The following is a 15761-nucleotide window of genomic DNA, read 5'->3' on the forward strand; positions in this document are numbered from 1 at the left end:
CATAGACTTAAAGATTCATGAGACGTTGTCAACTGTTTTGATTATACTAGAGATAATTGCACTAATTATTTTAAACATGAAAATATTTTAGCTCATCCAACTTATATTTTATTATCGGAAATAAGTCTTTTATGTAGTTATGTAATTATTTTCAAATATACATTTTATTATACCAAATCATTGTTTTATCGACGATAATATATGTTTGTATAAAGATTAAACAATTGCACCAATAACGAAGTCAAAGTTTTTTATCTCCAACTTCATATAATTATAATTATAAAATCAGAAACGAAAAACCTTGACTTTATGCAACTTTAATCTTTGCCCAGTTACGGAAACAGTTACTCAAACTGTCTGATCTTTAGCAGAATATAAAGTCGCAATACTTTATATCGTGCAAACTTATTATTTTAAATTATTATAGGCTTATTATTTTAAATTATTATTCTAAATTATTAAAACATTTATTTTTATGCATCTCAAAAATAGTAATTTTAAAAATATATTAATCTTTGTACGCATATTTTTAAATCGTAATTAAAACTTTTAACCAATTCCAACTTTATATTCATAAAATGCCAACGTTAGACACATTTGCATAACTAAATAAAGATTAAGCAGTTGCATGCAATATATTAAAAAGATACGGAAATGAATACTAACAATAGACGCATTGTTTTAATTTACTTCATCATTTCCTGTCCTCTTTTATATTGTTTATAGCAAACCTTTTTTTTCCATCAGTTAATAGTATTTTTTTTATTAATTAATTAATCTTTTTTAATATAATATAATCGAAAAAAATATTTAAATTTTAATTTATCAATGCGACATCTCAGTCCAAAAAAAAGCGGTACACTTAAAATTGCGTAAAAAATCACCAAATTTCAAATGACGATAGCTTTATAATAATAAATATAGAAAGGTCTGTAAAAAATAGAAAAGAAGCTTTAAATCTCTACTTTAAGAATCGATTTATTTCAATTTGTTGCGAGATAAATTTATTTAAAATGGCGGATGACAAAGTAAGAGTATGCGAAATTGAAAAATAATGATTCGAGTTTGCCATGACACATGGCGTGAGTCAAATGTCGTAACTGAGTGGGATAAAAAGCATATGATATGACAGAGTCTCTTCTTTAGAATGCTTTCTTCTTCGTCTCGATACAATAATTTTTTGGAGAGTTATTTACATTTAAAATAAAAAACTGCCTTCTTATTCAAATGCCAATGTCTCGGTGAAAAATCATCTCTCCCATGAAAATCATCTAGCGTTCTCTCTCTAATTCACAAAGAACAATCTTGCCCCTCTGCCACATACTGAGCTCTGGGTTATCGGACTTTCTCGTTACCATACCGTTATCGTGGCGCGGAAAAACCGCGTCTGGCGCTCAATTTCGCTTTCCTTTGGGAAGATTTGTAAGATACCGTATGCTACCGTATTTTTCGGATATCGCTTTAAGAACCTCTAAATCCAATTATCGTATCGGCCAAAGCTTGCACGCTACCTCCTCGGGATCGGCGATCTCACCGTAACATAATGGCGGTGCGTGGCGAAGCGATGATTGGGGAAAGGAAGAGCCTTCGTCACGCGCCTATACACTCATCGCTCCTCCCTTCCTTAATCACTGCTTCGCCTTCACCACCATGCACTTCTAACCACGCGCATTGGCCGGTCTTCTTTAATTAATTTTTCGTTAATTATTGCGAATATCGCAAAACAGTAGAAGACTTTCCTTCTTATTTTGAGCCAATTTACCTTCACACTTGGGTACTGCTAAATATTTCCTGACACCCTGTATTATATGTTTATATTATAAGCGTTTAATCAATATATTATACAAGAAAGGTTAAATAGTCGCAAAAGTACACCCGAATGTCTCCCCCTCCAATGATATTTTTTAAATCTTTTTCACATACATTTTTTTATGTATAAAAATAATTCTTTTATTGTTAGCTATAAATCTACACATGTATGTACGTATATACATTTTATATTTTTTTAATTCTCTTTGCTATAAATTTACATATGTATGTACGTATATATATTTTCCTTATCTTTTTTTCAAAAAAAAAATTAACAAAAGAATGAAAAGCTTAATACAAAAGTGAATAAATAAACATAAACGTTATACGTTTAATTAATATATACAATTTTTAATGTATACATTAATTACAATTAATTTTATTAATATCTACGATTAATTTTATCTATTTGAATTAATTTTTTATAATAAAATTGCATTAAAAAGAAGATACTCATACTTTTATATTGAAGAATCGTATCAAATTTATTATTTGATTAAAATTTTTTAATAAAACAATAAATAATTTAATATTATAAATAGAAAATCAGTAAGCAAATTTCATAATTCTAGTAATTTTAATATCAAAAAATATTAAAAATACTATTTATTTTATTATTATTTATTTTAAACAGTATATTTCTCATATCTCAAAAAATATTTATATCCTGTGTTGATCACAATTATTACAAATTATCTCGTATTATATGAATGTTATATTGAATGACATATGCATAAGTTCAACTAAAAATACCTCGAGTTACAAAATTATAAAGCAAATTAAAAATGCAAGATGTGATACATTATTAATTATACAGTCGCAAGAATCAACATAATTAGTAAGAAAAATCTACTTATATAGGTAACAGTTTAACGCTCTATTATTTCATTACTTCTCATCTGTAGAGTAAACTATAACGCATTATATTGTAAATATCAAATTTTTTCTTGACAACATTTTATATATTGTTACGTTCCTGATGTTCGTGATCGTCAAGTCGGCATTACAAACGATGAACAACTGGTTGTTAAAAAGGAAAGAACAGCTGAGTCGAAAGATAGTTATCAAGCTATCCGATTTTCATATACGAGCCATTGTTACGTTATTAATCCATTATGTTATTAATCTGTTGTTCGTGTATGTTCTGTGTATGTTTCGCAGAAAATTAAAGTTCCTGTGTGTTCTCTAAAAGTGTTCTTTTAACACGATCCGCAACAGTCGTTCTCTTTAGTGCGCGTATTCGATATATCTTGAAGTCCTCGTCTCGAACGTAATAATATATATATATATATATATATATATATATATATATATGTATGTATGTATGTGTATATATACTCCATTTATTATTCCAGATTAACATAGATGAAAATAATTGTTTATTGTGATGGAAGAAACATACAGACCATGCATTAATATTGATTCTGGCGATGAAATCGTTATTTCAGGTATCGCTGGTAGATTTCCAGATTCAAATAATATGAATCTTTTACAAGAAAATCTATTCAATAAAGTTGATCTTCTTAGAACAGATCATGGCCGATGGAAAATGGGTAATTAAAATTTATAATCCTACTCGTGATTGGTTAACATGAAATATGTCTTCTCATTTTCAATAATTACAAAATATTATAAGAATATGTTTTTAATTAAAATTTTGAAAAATATAACATTAAATATATAGCATTAAAAATATACTATAAAATATAGAAATATAGAAATTGTATTATATAAATGTATTATAACACATATCTTTATGAAGTCATAATTCGTTAGAGCATCCAGATTTACCACAACGGATGGGAACAATTAATAATATAGAAAAATTTGATGCTGATTTTTTTAACGTATGCTTCAAGCAAGCACACACGCTCGATCCTATGACGAGAATATTATTGGAACATACTTATGAAGCAATTGTCGATGCTGGGATCAATCCAAAACAATTGCGAGGAAAAAATACAGCCGTGATCATAGGAACAAGTTTTCTGGAATCGCAAGAGAGATTTGTGTATGAGAATCTTCAGGTAAAGAAAGTTGACTATTAAATATAGAGGAAAAAAATTGATATAAAGAGTTATCGAATTCATTATTCACATGTAAAAATTTGTCGTTGCTTACTTCCTATGATTAGGTAGACGGTCTAGGCATTGTGGGATGTAACAAATCTATAGTAGCAAATATGCTTTCATATATTTTGGATTTGAAAGGGCCATCTTATATAGTCGATACGGCATGCAGCTCCTCTGTTTATGCCATAGCTCTTGGTTATCGTGATATCATGTCAGGTCGATGCGAAGATGCCATAATTGGAACCTCACAATTATGCATACATCCCACCGTAAATCTGCAATTCTTTCATCTTGGTATTTTTGCTAAAATTAATCAATATCTCGTCAGATTTTGTATGTGTATGGGAAAATACATATTTTATTTTAGGTGCTTTGTCACCCGATGGTTGCTGCAAACCTTTTGATATTGCTGCTAGCGGATATTCGCGTAGTGAAACCTTGTCTGTGCTATATCTTCAGAAGGCAAAAAATGCTAAAAGAATTTATGCTACATGTAAACATATTAAAATTAATAGCGATGGTTACAAGGAAGAAGGAATAACGTTCCCATCGACATATATGCAAAGCATTTTATTGACAGAGGTGTACAAGGAATGCGATATATTACCATCTTGTCTAGATTACATAGAAGCACATGGTACCGGTACTAGAGCTGGCGATCGTGAAGAAGTCAATGCTATCTATACTGTTTTATGTAAGAATAGAAAAACTCCGTTGATGATCGGCTCTGTAAAATCCAATCTTGGTCACGCTGAACCTGCCAGTGGTTTCACTCAGATCGCTAAGGTAGACTGAAAATAATTTATCCAACGATATTTTCATGTTTCTAAAAGAAAATAATATACAGTAAATTCCGCGTACATGATAAATGGTTTTATCTCCTATATAATAAAAAGATCCTTTTACTATTCCTGCATTGCGAGCAAAAGAATCTCGAAATTTAATGTTTATCTATCTGTGACGATTGATTTTTATACACATAATTTAAAATTTTCACTTATACACATTAAAATGTTTTAAAAATATTAATCCTTTCACAAATTAAGGTGAGAGGTTTGCAATTAAAATGACATTATTCGGATAATTTAAATAAAAACACATAACAAAATACGTATTTTTATCTAATTAATTTCAATAATTTTTTAAGATAATAATAGCATTCGAAACCGGTTTTATTCCACCAAACATCAATTATACATCACCACGAGATGATATAGATGCTCTTGTAAATGGAGCCATACAAGTGGTTACAGAAGCAATACCACTTAAGAATGGATACATCGGCATTAATTCTTTTGGATTTGGGGGATCCAATGCTCATATGTTATTAGAATGGAATACCAAACAGAAAGTTAACAACGCAACACCGGACAATGGTTTGTCAAGACTTGTGATATTGTCTGGACGCACCGAAGAATCAGTAAATTCGTTTCTAAATGATGTTAGTAGATATTTCAAAAGCAACATTATTTACAATAATTAGAAAATGTACTATTCAACAAAATTAAAAGATGATTTAAAATCATAAAAAGGGGGCAAATTTCAACGTATCTTTGACAAAAATAGTCATAGAACAATATAAGAACAATAAAAGAGAGCATTTTAAAGCTGAAAACTTTAACTTTTCACTGATTCAACACACGTTTCACAACAAAGATTTTACTACAGGCAACATTTCTTTACAGTAAACTTGCAAAATTGAAAAATAAATTTAAACCATAATGACGTGTGAGGAAAATATTTTTCTTCATAACAATTTTAAATGCATCATAAAATTTTAATATCGCTCTACGAATATTTTTTCATAAAGATATGTGAATTTGTATGTGATCTTTTCTTCATGCGTTGATTTTAAATAATCTTTTAATTTTGTTGAGAGCAGTGTATGTCTAGTATATAAGATTTTAAAAAATTGTTTGTCTTGTAGGTTGCTAACCATTCGACAGATGTCGAATATATTCGTTTATTACACGATATATATGCATATAATATAGAGGATCATCCATGGAGAGGATATATTATATTGAACAATTTGCAACAAAATTCAATAAAGGAAATCCAAAATAATGGGAATTTAAAAAGACCTATTTGGTTTATATTCTCTGCCTTGGGCGCGCAGTGGCCAAAAATGGGTATATATATAAAATATTCTATATTTAATATATAATAGCACGCTTAAATCATGAAATGATATAACATCTAAATTATAACTTTATCAGGTCAAGATTTATTAAAATTTGACTCCTTTGCAAATGCTATAAAAATATGTGACGCTACTTTAAAATCATATGATATAAATATTATGGACATTTTGTTAAAGCAAGACGGAAAAGAATGCCAAAGCAGTTTACACACATTTATCGGCATCGTTGCCATTCAGGTAAAATATTATAAATGTATAAATTTATATGAAAATTGTATACATGAAGTGAGTCATTAGAAACTGCCTTCAAAGATATTTTAATATTATATTTTATATTTTCTATTATTATATTTATATTATATTTCAATATTATTTTATAACTTTGTAGATTGGATTGGTAGATCTTCTAACATCTTTAGAAATTAATGCAGATTACATGATTAGTCATTCGGCTGGTGAACTTGGTTGTGCATATGCGGATAAATGTCTAACTATTGAACAAACTATTTTATCGGCATATTTTATTGGTTTAGCCTGTATCGAAGAAAATGTGATTCACAGCTCCATGGCAGTTGTGAATCTTAATTATGAATCCCTCAAAAATATATGTCCAGCAAATATTGAAATAGTGTGTCACAATAGCGAAAACAGTAATATTGTAACTGGACCCATAAGATCCATAAAAGAATTTATTAAAAAATTACAGGTATTATTTATCAATTCAATTTTTAATTAGATTGATTTTTGACTTGTCTTCTTATAAAAACAACTTTAAGAGTTTATTTTAATTTGCTTTATATTTGCTTACATTAATTAATTTCATTTTGCCAGATTAATAATATTAACGTGAAAGAAATCTCTTGCGATGTACCATATCACAGTCATTACCTCACACCCGTGGAAACTCAACTTTTATTTAATTTGAACAAAGTAATACCACAACCGAAAAAGCGAAGTCCAAGATGGATCAGTACTTCTGTACCTTGCATCGAGTGGTCCAATACGGCAACAAAATTATCTTCAGCAAACTATCATACGCATAGTATATTAAATACTGTTCTCTTTAAACAAGCAACGAAGTTAATCCCAATTAACGCCGTGACTATCGAAATTGCACCGGATAGTATCCTACAACATATTTTGAAAGAATCCTTACATCCAGAAGTGACGAATATCGTATTGACTCAGCGCACTGAAAATGTCACCAATGTAACTATGCGAGGAATTGGAAAACTTTACAATTGTGGCTTACAGCCGCAGATCGTTAACTTATATCCACCAGTGAAATTTCCAGTTAGTCGAGGAACTCCTATGATCGCTCCATCTATCAGGTACATACATACAATGTCAAGAAAGATTCTTCTCTTTTTCTTCCCAAGCCTCTCTCCCTCCCTTGTTCGATTGCTCCCTCGATCCTCCCTTGTTCGATCGCTCCCTCGATTCTGCCTTCTTTCGCTATCTCCCTTCCTTATTCTTTCGCTCTCTTGCTCCTTTCCTCCCTCCTTTTCTCCTTTCCTCCCTCCCTTTCTCCTTTCTTGGGCACCCTGTAACAAATAAGATTTTGATGCCAAATTATATGCATTAAAATACATTAAAATCAAATATTGAAAACATTATTCTTTATAGGTGGGATCATTCTGAAGATTGGTTTGTGGCAACTCATCAATCGCAGAGGTCTATACAATCCAATGAAAGACACATCGAAATCAATCTCAGTAATGAGGACTACAATTATATGAGTGGTCATGTAATCGATGGAAGAAATTTACTACCAGCGACAGGATATCTTGCGCTTGTTTGGGAAACTATCGGCATGATGGAAGGAAAAATATATACAACTATGCCGATAATATTTCGAGATATAAGCTTTATTCGTGCTACTCATTTATCAAATAACATTGTAAAATTGACAATTACAATACAAAAAGGTATTTACATCATTCTTACATTATTCTTGAATAGTAACGTTAAAATTATACGATTTCATAATTATGTGTAATATCAAAAATATAAAATATTACAGAAGGCGGAAAATTTGAAATTATTGAAGGAGATAGCGTTGTAGTAACAGGTATAGTACATACTATATCGAATCCAGAACAAGAAATGATTCCAAACAACCTATTGCCGAAGAATGATAATGAGGAAGAACATATAACTGCTCGAGACATTTACAAAGAATTAAAATTACGTGGTTATCAGTATAGTGGCTGGTTCCGTGGATTAAAAAGCGCATCTCTTTCATGCAACAAAGGACATATTGCTTGGACAAATAATTGGGTGACGTTTATGGATACTATGCTACAACTGCATATTCTTGGATATGATACTAAGAACTTATATGTTCCTACAAGTATTCAAAAATTAGTGATCGATCCTGCGCTTCACTCATTAAAGCTGCGGGATATAACAGAAGATAATAAACGTATGTTCATAGTCAATTAGAAAAAAAATTAAAATCAAATATTGAAAACATTAATAATATAAATTATCTTAATATAGCTAGTCAATTATCCGAAAGATCGTTCGAGGTAATAATCGACCAAAACTAGCCAGAAATTTTATGTTTATTGTTTACAACGTTTCGACCATGTGGTTGTGATCCTTATCAAGTAAATACTGGAAATATAATAATTAGATCTAATTATTTAATATATTTCCAGTATTTACTTGATAAGGATCACAACCACATGGTCGAAACGTTGTAAACAATAAACATAAAATTTCTGGCTAGTTTTGGTCGATTATTACCTCCAATGATCCATTGAAAACATGATTCTTTTTTATCTACCATATTGTTATTACTACATTATATCTACTACATTATTACTAATATAATGGAATCTTTGTGTAATAAAATAGTTGATTGAATTGTCTCATTATAGAATTATCAATACGAATATACAAAGAAATAGACACGATTATATCTGGCGGAATAGAGATTCGAGGTGTTAAAGCTACTATGAGTTCTCGCCGGAAATTAATCCAGGATCCCGTTATTGAAGAACACATATTTGTAGCTCATCATGATCGTGCGAAGATTTCTTTAGGCGAAACGATCCAAATATCGGTGCAGCTTGCGTTGGAAGATCATCAGAACATTAAAATAAAAGCCATTGAATTAGTTGAAGATATCGATAATGTAACATTGGAAGAATTATCATCTCCGCTGTTAATTAAAGCTTTTAATGATATGCCACTACACATACAGGCAAATGTCACTTTATTAACATCATCGAGTCGTTTCAGTTCAGAAGAATTGCCACAAAATGTTACAATCGCAGATTTAAATGCATCTTTAGATGATAAAGTGTTAATAGCTGTTGGATTCAATCTTTTGACGAAACAAATCTCGTTAGAAAAACTTTTACCACTCATAAGAGAAGGTGGATATCTGTTGACACGCGAAAAGTACAACATAATTAACTATGAAAAATATTTGCAACAATACGAATTAAATATTATTCTTGAAAAGCGCACTGATACGGAAGTAATTATACTTTTGAAGAAAAAAGTTGAGATAAAAAGGACGACTGTTGTCTATATAGATAATAACAATTTTAATTGGCTCCAAAAACTAAAATTACTTTTGAATGATGAGAATCAACTTGTTAAAGACAGTAGAATCATAATTGTTGGAGAAAAAGACTTTGAGTGCGGTTTGCTAGGCTTCGTTAACTGTTTGAGGAAAGAGTTAGGCGGCGAATTTGTTAGAGGTGTACTTATTCAAGATCAGAACGCTCCTAAATTCTCTTTACAAAATCCCTTTTATATGCAACAATTACAAAAAGACATGACTATTAATGTTTTGCGCTCTAATAAAATCTGGGGATCTTACAGGCATTTACAATTACCGCGTCCAGAAGCCCAACTTGTATCTTCCGCTTATGTTTGTCAAATGGTATATACATATTTTTGCGAAGATTTGCAAAGTTTTTTTAATAGTATATAAGTACTTTCTATATGTATACATGCGCAATAATAGGTAAATCTGCATAAAAGGGGACCATGCTCGGATTACTTTGATCTTGACATATGTTGTCAAGGTCATCCTCCTGAGTAACAGTCAAAAGGTTTTAGTCGTCGGTCGTTGTTTATTAAAAAAGTTATTAACGAAGAAAGTCAAGATACGAGCGGGATCTCCTTTTACGCAAGTTTATCTAATAATAATTATATTTTTGTTTTCTGTAATGTAGAAATTTGATATTTAAAATTTTACTTTACATATAGTATGTCACATATACTAAAATATTTTCTTATATTTTATAGGTTCGTGGTGATCTAAGTACATTTTGTTGGATGGAAAATGAAATATCTGATTCTCGGGTCGAAGATTTGATACGTATAGTTTATTCGTCTATCAATTTCAGAGATGTAATGTTAGCTACTGCGAAATTAAATTCATTGCCGACCGCAATGTCGCAAGAACGATTTCAAAGTATATCTCTTGGATTGGAATATGTAGGATTCGATACCAATGGACGTCGCGTAATGGGACTTCGTGATAACAAGTAAATATTATTATTATTCAAGCAATTATTATATAAAATATCATTGATCAATTGATCAATTATATCATCAATTAATTAATATTTTCGCTCTTTCTAGATGTATAGCAAACATCGTTGTGAAAGACAAAGATTTATGTTGGAACATACCTGATACATGGACATTTGAAGATGCTGCTACAATCCCATGCGTTTATAGCACGTGTTACTTCGCTTTATATATTTATGGGAAGATGAAGAAAGGCGATAAAATACTTATACATTCCGGTACTGGAGGCATTGGACAAGCAGCTATTCACCTAGCTCTTAACGAGGGATGCGAGGTGTTTACTACCGTAGGTACAACTGAAAAGCGAGAATTTATTAAGAGAACGTTTCCGACTATTACGGATAAGTATATTGGAAATTCTCGAGACACCAGTTTCGAACAAATGATAATGTTGCAAACAAACGGTTATGGCGTGGATATCGTGTTAAATTCGTTGTCAGAAGAAAAACTAATTGCATCCGTTCGTTGTCTAGCACGAAATGGTCGTTTCCTGGAGATCGGCAAATTCGATCTTGTTTCTAACAATCCTTTAGATATGATCATGTTTCAAAAAGGTATTAGTTTTCATGGAATTCTATTAGAAAATATATTTCTGGGTTATCACAAGCATAAGTCTCTAGTATCCAAAATGATGGCTAACGGTTTGAAAAATTTGATCATTAAACCACTTCAGGTGAAAGTTTTTCCAAAATCAGAAATTGAAGCGGCTTTCAGATACATGTCAAGTGGGAAACATATAGGAAAGGTATGTTAATAATATAACTATTTTACAATATTTATAAACGGTATTACAACAATTTGAAATATTATAATATTACTCTCGACGTCTCTGTAATATATAAATATATATTTTTAGATAATTTTAAAGATTCAGGAGGAAGATCAATCTTTGAACGAACTGGTTGTTGCACATCGTTGTTACTATTGTCTCAGTAATAGAAGCTATATTATATTAGGAGGTCTAGGTGGATTCGGTTTGGAGTTAACCGATTGGCTAATACTACGAGGCGCTAAAAACGTCGTGCTGATTTCGCGAACTGGGATAAAAAATGGTTATCAGCGCATGAAACTTCAATTATGGAGATCTTACGGTGTAAATGTGATTATTATGAAAAATATCGATACGGCCAACCGTGATGATTGCGAAAACCTTTTGCGAACTGCGGAAAAGATAGCACCGGTGGATGCGATATTCAACCTGGCCGTAGTGCTGAAGGACAACATTTTGGAAAATCAAACCATCAATACCTTTACGGAATCCTTCAAATCGAAGGCCTGGGCAACGCAAATGTTGGACAAGCTGTCTAGAAAAATCTGTCCTAAACTACGGCAGTTTGTAGTGTTCTCTTCCGTTTCTTGCGGTAGAGGAAACACTGGACAAACTAATTATGGCATGGCTAATTCCGTCATGGAGAGAGTGTGTGAGAAAAGGGCGAAGGATGGATTACCTGGACTGGCGATTCAGTGGGGAGCTATAGGTGACGTAGGTCTTGTCGCTGATATGCAAGAAGAGAATAAGGAACTCGTTATCGGCGGTACTTTGCAACAAAAGATATCTAGCTGCCTTAACGAACTCGATACATTTTTACTTCAAAACCGACCAGTCGTAAGTAGCATGATTGTAGCCGAGAGAAAAATAAAATCTTCCAGATTTTACAATATGATTGAAACTGTTGCTAATCTTTTAAGTAAGTATTCGCTTGCATACTATTTCATATGTATTAAACTATTTCTCGCATAAGATATAGTAAATCTAATATTTTATATTTACAGATGTAAAGGACATGAAAAAGATAAGCCAAAATACATCTTTATCTGAGCTTGGAATGGATTCTATGATGGTTGTGGAAATTAAGCAAATCTTGGAACGAGAATGTGATATCTTTTTTACTATGCAAGAAATACGGAATCTTACTTTCGCAAAACTTAATGAGATTTCCAATGCAAACACTGATTATAAGAATACGCAAATTGAAAATTCAATCGATAGAAAACAAAATATTGCGAACTTATTCGGCATTGTGGAAGACAAAGATTTTATGACGAAAGTTTGTTTAGATATCTTTAAAAAAGAAGAAGATACGATCCAAGTATTTCTTATACCGGGAATCGATGGCTGTGTAACTGTATTTCATCACTTGGCATCAAACGTTAAATTTTCGATGACATCCTTGCAATGTAACACAAACAATATTAACACTATGAACACACTATCGGAGACGGTTGACTATCTTCTCGAGGTATCGCAATTGTAATTTTTGTGTTTCTTTGATTGAAAAATTGTTTTTTATTAAAATTTAATATTGTAAGATAGACAAAATTTGCCGAATTATTTTAAAAATATTTTTATAGCACATATCCTCAAGATTGAAAGATAGAAGAAATTTTGTAATGGTAGGATATTCTTTCGGATCTATCATCGCAATTGAATTAACAAGAAAATTGGAAACTATGAATTTTAAAGGACGACTTGTACTTATCGATGGCGCTCCGGATCAAGTGCAAATGATGTACAAACATTATGTATCAAATTCCAGCGACATAGAACTTCAAAATGATGTTTTAATTACTATTATGGAAATGTATAAAGCAGGATCCAGTGAAAAGGTAAAATCTGCTTTTTTATATACACAAAAATAATTTCTAGTTACAAATATTATTCCTATATCAATCTTATATTTTAAACATCTTATGATTCTTACATTTTTTTCATTTAATCAATAATCATTTGAAAACAATCAAAATTAAAAATCTAATTTTTTGCGACTCGAATTATTTCTAATATTTCCTTTCAGCAAGTTCACGTACAATTCATCTATTTTCTCTTATTGTAAATAGTCATAAATAATTATGTCAAATTAAACTCGATATAGTACTAGCCAAAACAAAAAATAACGTTAAGTTAGATTTGACATTAAACCAAAAAAGGTTAAAAACCTAGAAAAGGTTTGAAAAATCATTTATAACAGAATATATAAATCCGACAGGTTCTACAGGAATTGAAGAAATATAAAACTTGGGAGGAGCGCTTTAATATTTTTGCCAAACATTTTTTAGCAATAAATACATTACTTTCACCCATAAATCTGAACACGTTCTGTACAACGGTGTATAAACATTTAATCATTGCTCGACAATATAATCCTTCTACATTACCGCGTATTAAATCACCCATAATGTTGCTAAAAGCTACATTGTCATATGTACATATGAATGAAGAGGATTATGGTCTGCACAAGGTATTTCGGAGAAAGTTTTGTTCAAATGTATATTTAATAAATTAAATTTAACAAACTTTTCGTTTAACGAAATATATATAATATTTAAGATTACTCAAAACAAAGTGGAGGTACATGACATCGAGGGTAATCATTTGACGATCTTGAGAAACGAGAAAGTGGCAGCTATGATTAATGAGAAACACTATGATTATATTAAATAATTCACTGATATTAAAATAAGAGATTTTTAGACAATCGTCTACGGGCAATTAAGGACATATTCGGATGAAATATTTGGTGACATTTTGTCAATAAAAATATCATTTTATTGATAATATATTGGTCGAACATACACAAAAAGTTTACAATAAACAATATGTATTAAATATGTATTAAAAATCAATCGATTGATTGTAATCAACTATGAGGTATTTTAATATATTGTTCTGTGTCGATTTTTATGTATGTTCGAACAACTTATTACCAATAAAATGCCATAAAATATTTAACTTTATAATTATATAATTTTATTAAGAATTTAAGTGATAAAATTATTTAAAAGTCTAAAATTATTTAAATTTTCCAACCTTGCTTCCTTATAAAGAAAATTTTGTTTTTGTAGAAAAAATTTTTTTCTAATTTTCGATGCCAGTGTTCAGAATGTTTTAAAATGTTGAAAAAAATACATTTAAAAAAAACGTCTAAAATATATGACTGTATGTATGTAATATTACTCAACCGTTTATAAATTAAAAATTGTTTGAATACTGCATTTCGGCATACAGTAAAACAATACAATTTTGGTAAAATATTACCATTTTTATTTTTCATTTATTTACTATTATTTTTTTAAATTTAAATTTAAATTTAATAATATGTTTATACATATATATATTTTAGATTTTTAGACAGTTTCTATTCTTCAAAAAATGTTTGTTTATACTCTAACTTCAGCAAATTTTGTAATATCATACTAATTTTTTTTTAATTTTAAGTCAATAGAATATTATTAAAAAACGATTGGTATTAAATTTGGTGAGAATCAATTAAAAGGTTTATTTTTCATGAAATTTTAAATTTTTAAAAATGTTCGTGCACGCTTTAATTAGAGTATATTTTGAGATATCGTGTTAAATTTTTTATACGAATAGAATATCATTAAAGAATATAATTAATTATAGAATATAATTAATAAGAGGTGAGAAATATCATTAAAAATATAATTAATTATAGAATATAATTAATAAGAGGTGGGATTAAGTTATCGTAGAATTAGTTGTCGGTGAGATAATCAAATCGAGATAATATCAAATAATATTACACATTACAGCGCGGAAGCCGTTAATGAAGAAAGATGCGGACATTGAACAACTTGTGCAATCGATTGTTGCTTTATTATACAGGTTATCCTATTTTAATATGGACAGTAAAATACTCTCAAAAACTAAGCCCAGCAAACAAAAATGTTTCAGACAAAAGTTGTATGGTTTCAAGGGGGACATAAGATGGTATCATTGTTTTGACCTTAAAGAGTTATTTGAAGATCACATGAAGACCACCTTCAATTTCTTAAATGGAACCTACATTTTCTCATTACATATTCTTGTAACTTATTTCGAGAATTTTCCAAAACACTATAATAAAATATTTTTTTATTGAGTACTTTTCGAATTATGAGGGTTGAAATCTTGAAATTTCTTAATTTTACATAAACCATAAAATATCTAGTAAAATTTTGTATTTATTTTGCGATTATCTTACCTTAATGTTTTTATGTACAAAATAATGAGAGGAATCAATTGGTGTAAAGAAAACATACAGTTGTTTTTAAGAAAAAATATGTAATTGTTCAGCTTTTAATTTGCTTTAATTTTACACATTACATTCGAGCCTTTGAAACGGTCGAAATAATTGACATTTGTGTACCGATCAATTTATTATGCAGTCGATAATCTCGCA

General features: G+C 30.0%; 1 protein-coding gene across 1 annotated transcript; it reads left to right on the forward strand.

Annotated features, from left to right (window-relative positions):
- The first annotated feature begins 2703 nt into the window (after positions 1 to 2703).
- Positions 2704 to 14294, forward strand: LOC105256816 (fatty acid synthase-like). Its single transcript, XM_025407540.1, has 20 exons — positions 2704 to 2737; positions 3165 to 3362; positions 3586 to 3836; positions 3944 to 4175; positions 4249 to 4667; positions 5029 to 5322; positions 5809 to 6013; positions 6101 to 6261; positions 6413 to 6730; positions 6856 to 7355; positions 7651 to 7952; positions 8048 to 8449; positions 8910 to 9925; positions 10294 to 10535; positions 10633 to 11326; positions 11438 to 12269; positions 12355 to 12821; positions 12934 to 13188; positions 13569 to 13820; positions 13910 to 14294. The coding sequence occupies exons 2-20, from the start codon at positions 3197 to 3199 to the stop codon at positions 14021 to 14023; spliced, it is 7122 nt and encodes a 2373-aa protein (XP_025263325.1). The 5' UTR covers positions 2704 to 2737; positions 3165 to 3196; the 3' UTR covers positions 14024 to 14294.
- The last annotated feature ends 1467 nt before the right edge of the window (positions 14295 to 15761 follow it).

The sequence above is a fragment of the Camponotus floridanus genome, unplaced genomic scaffold, assembly GCF_003227725.1.
Source record: "Camponotus floridanus strain SB8 unplaced genomic scaffold, Cflo_v7.5 scaffold18, whole genome shotgun sequence".
Classification (NCBI taxonomy): domain Eukaryota; kingdom Metazoa; phylum Arthropoda; class Insecta; order Hymenoptera; family Formicidae; genus Camponotus; species Camponotus floridanus.

Bases quoted from the DNA above. Each gene is read 5' to 3' on its own strand.
- LOC105256816 (XM_025407540.1), top strand. From the start codon at position 3,197: ATGGAAGAAACATACAGACCATGCATTAATATTGATTCTGGCGATGAA. The intron at 9,926-10,293 runs GTATATACATAT...TATATTTTATAG, and splicing joins CCGCTTATGTTTGTCAAATG to GTTCGTGGTGATCTAAGTAC. The intron at 11,327-11,437 runs GTATGTTAATAA...ATATATTTTTAG, and splicing joins GTGGGAAACATATAGGAAAG to ATAATTTTAAAGATTCAGGA.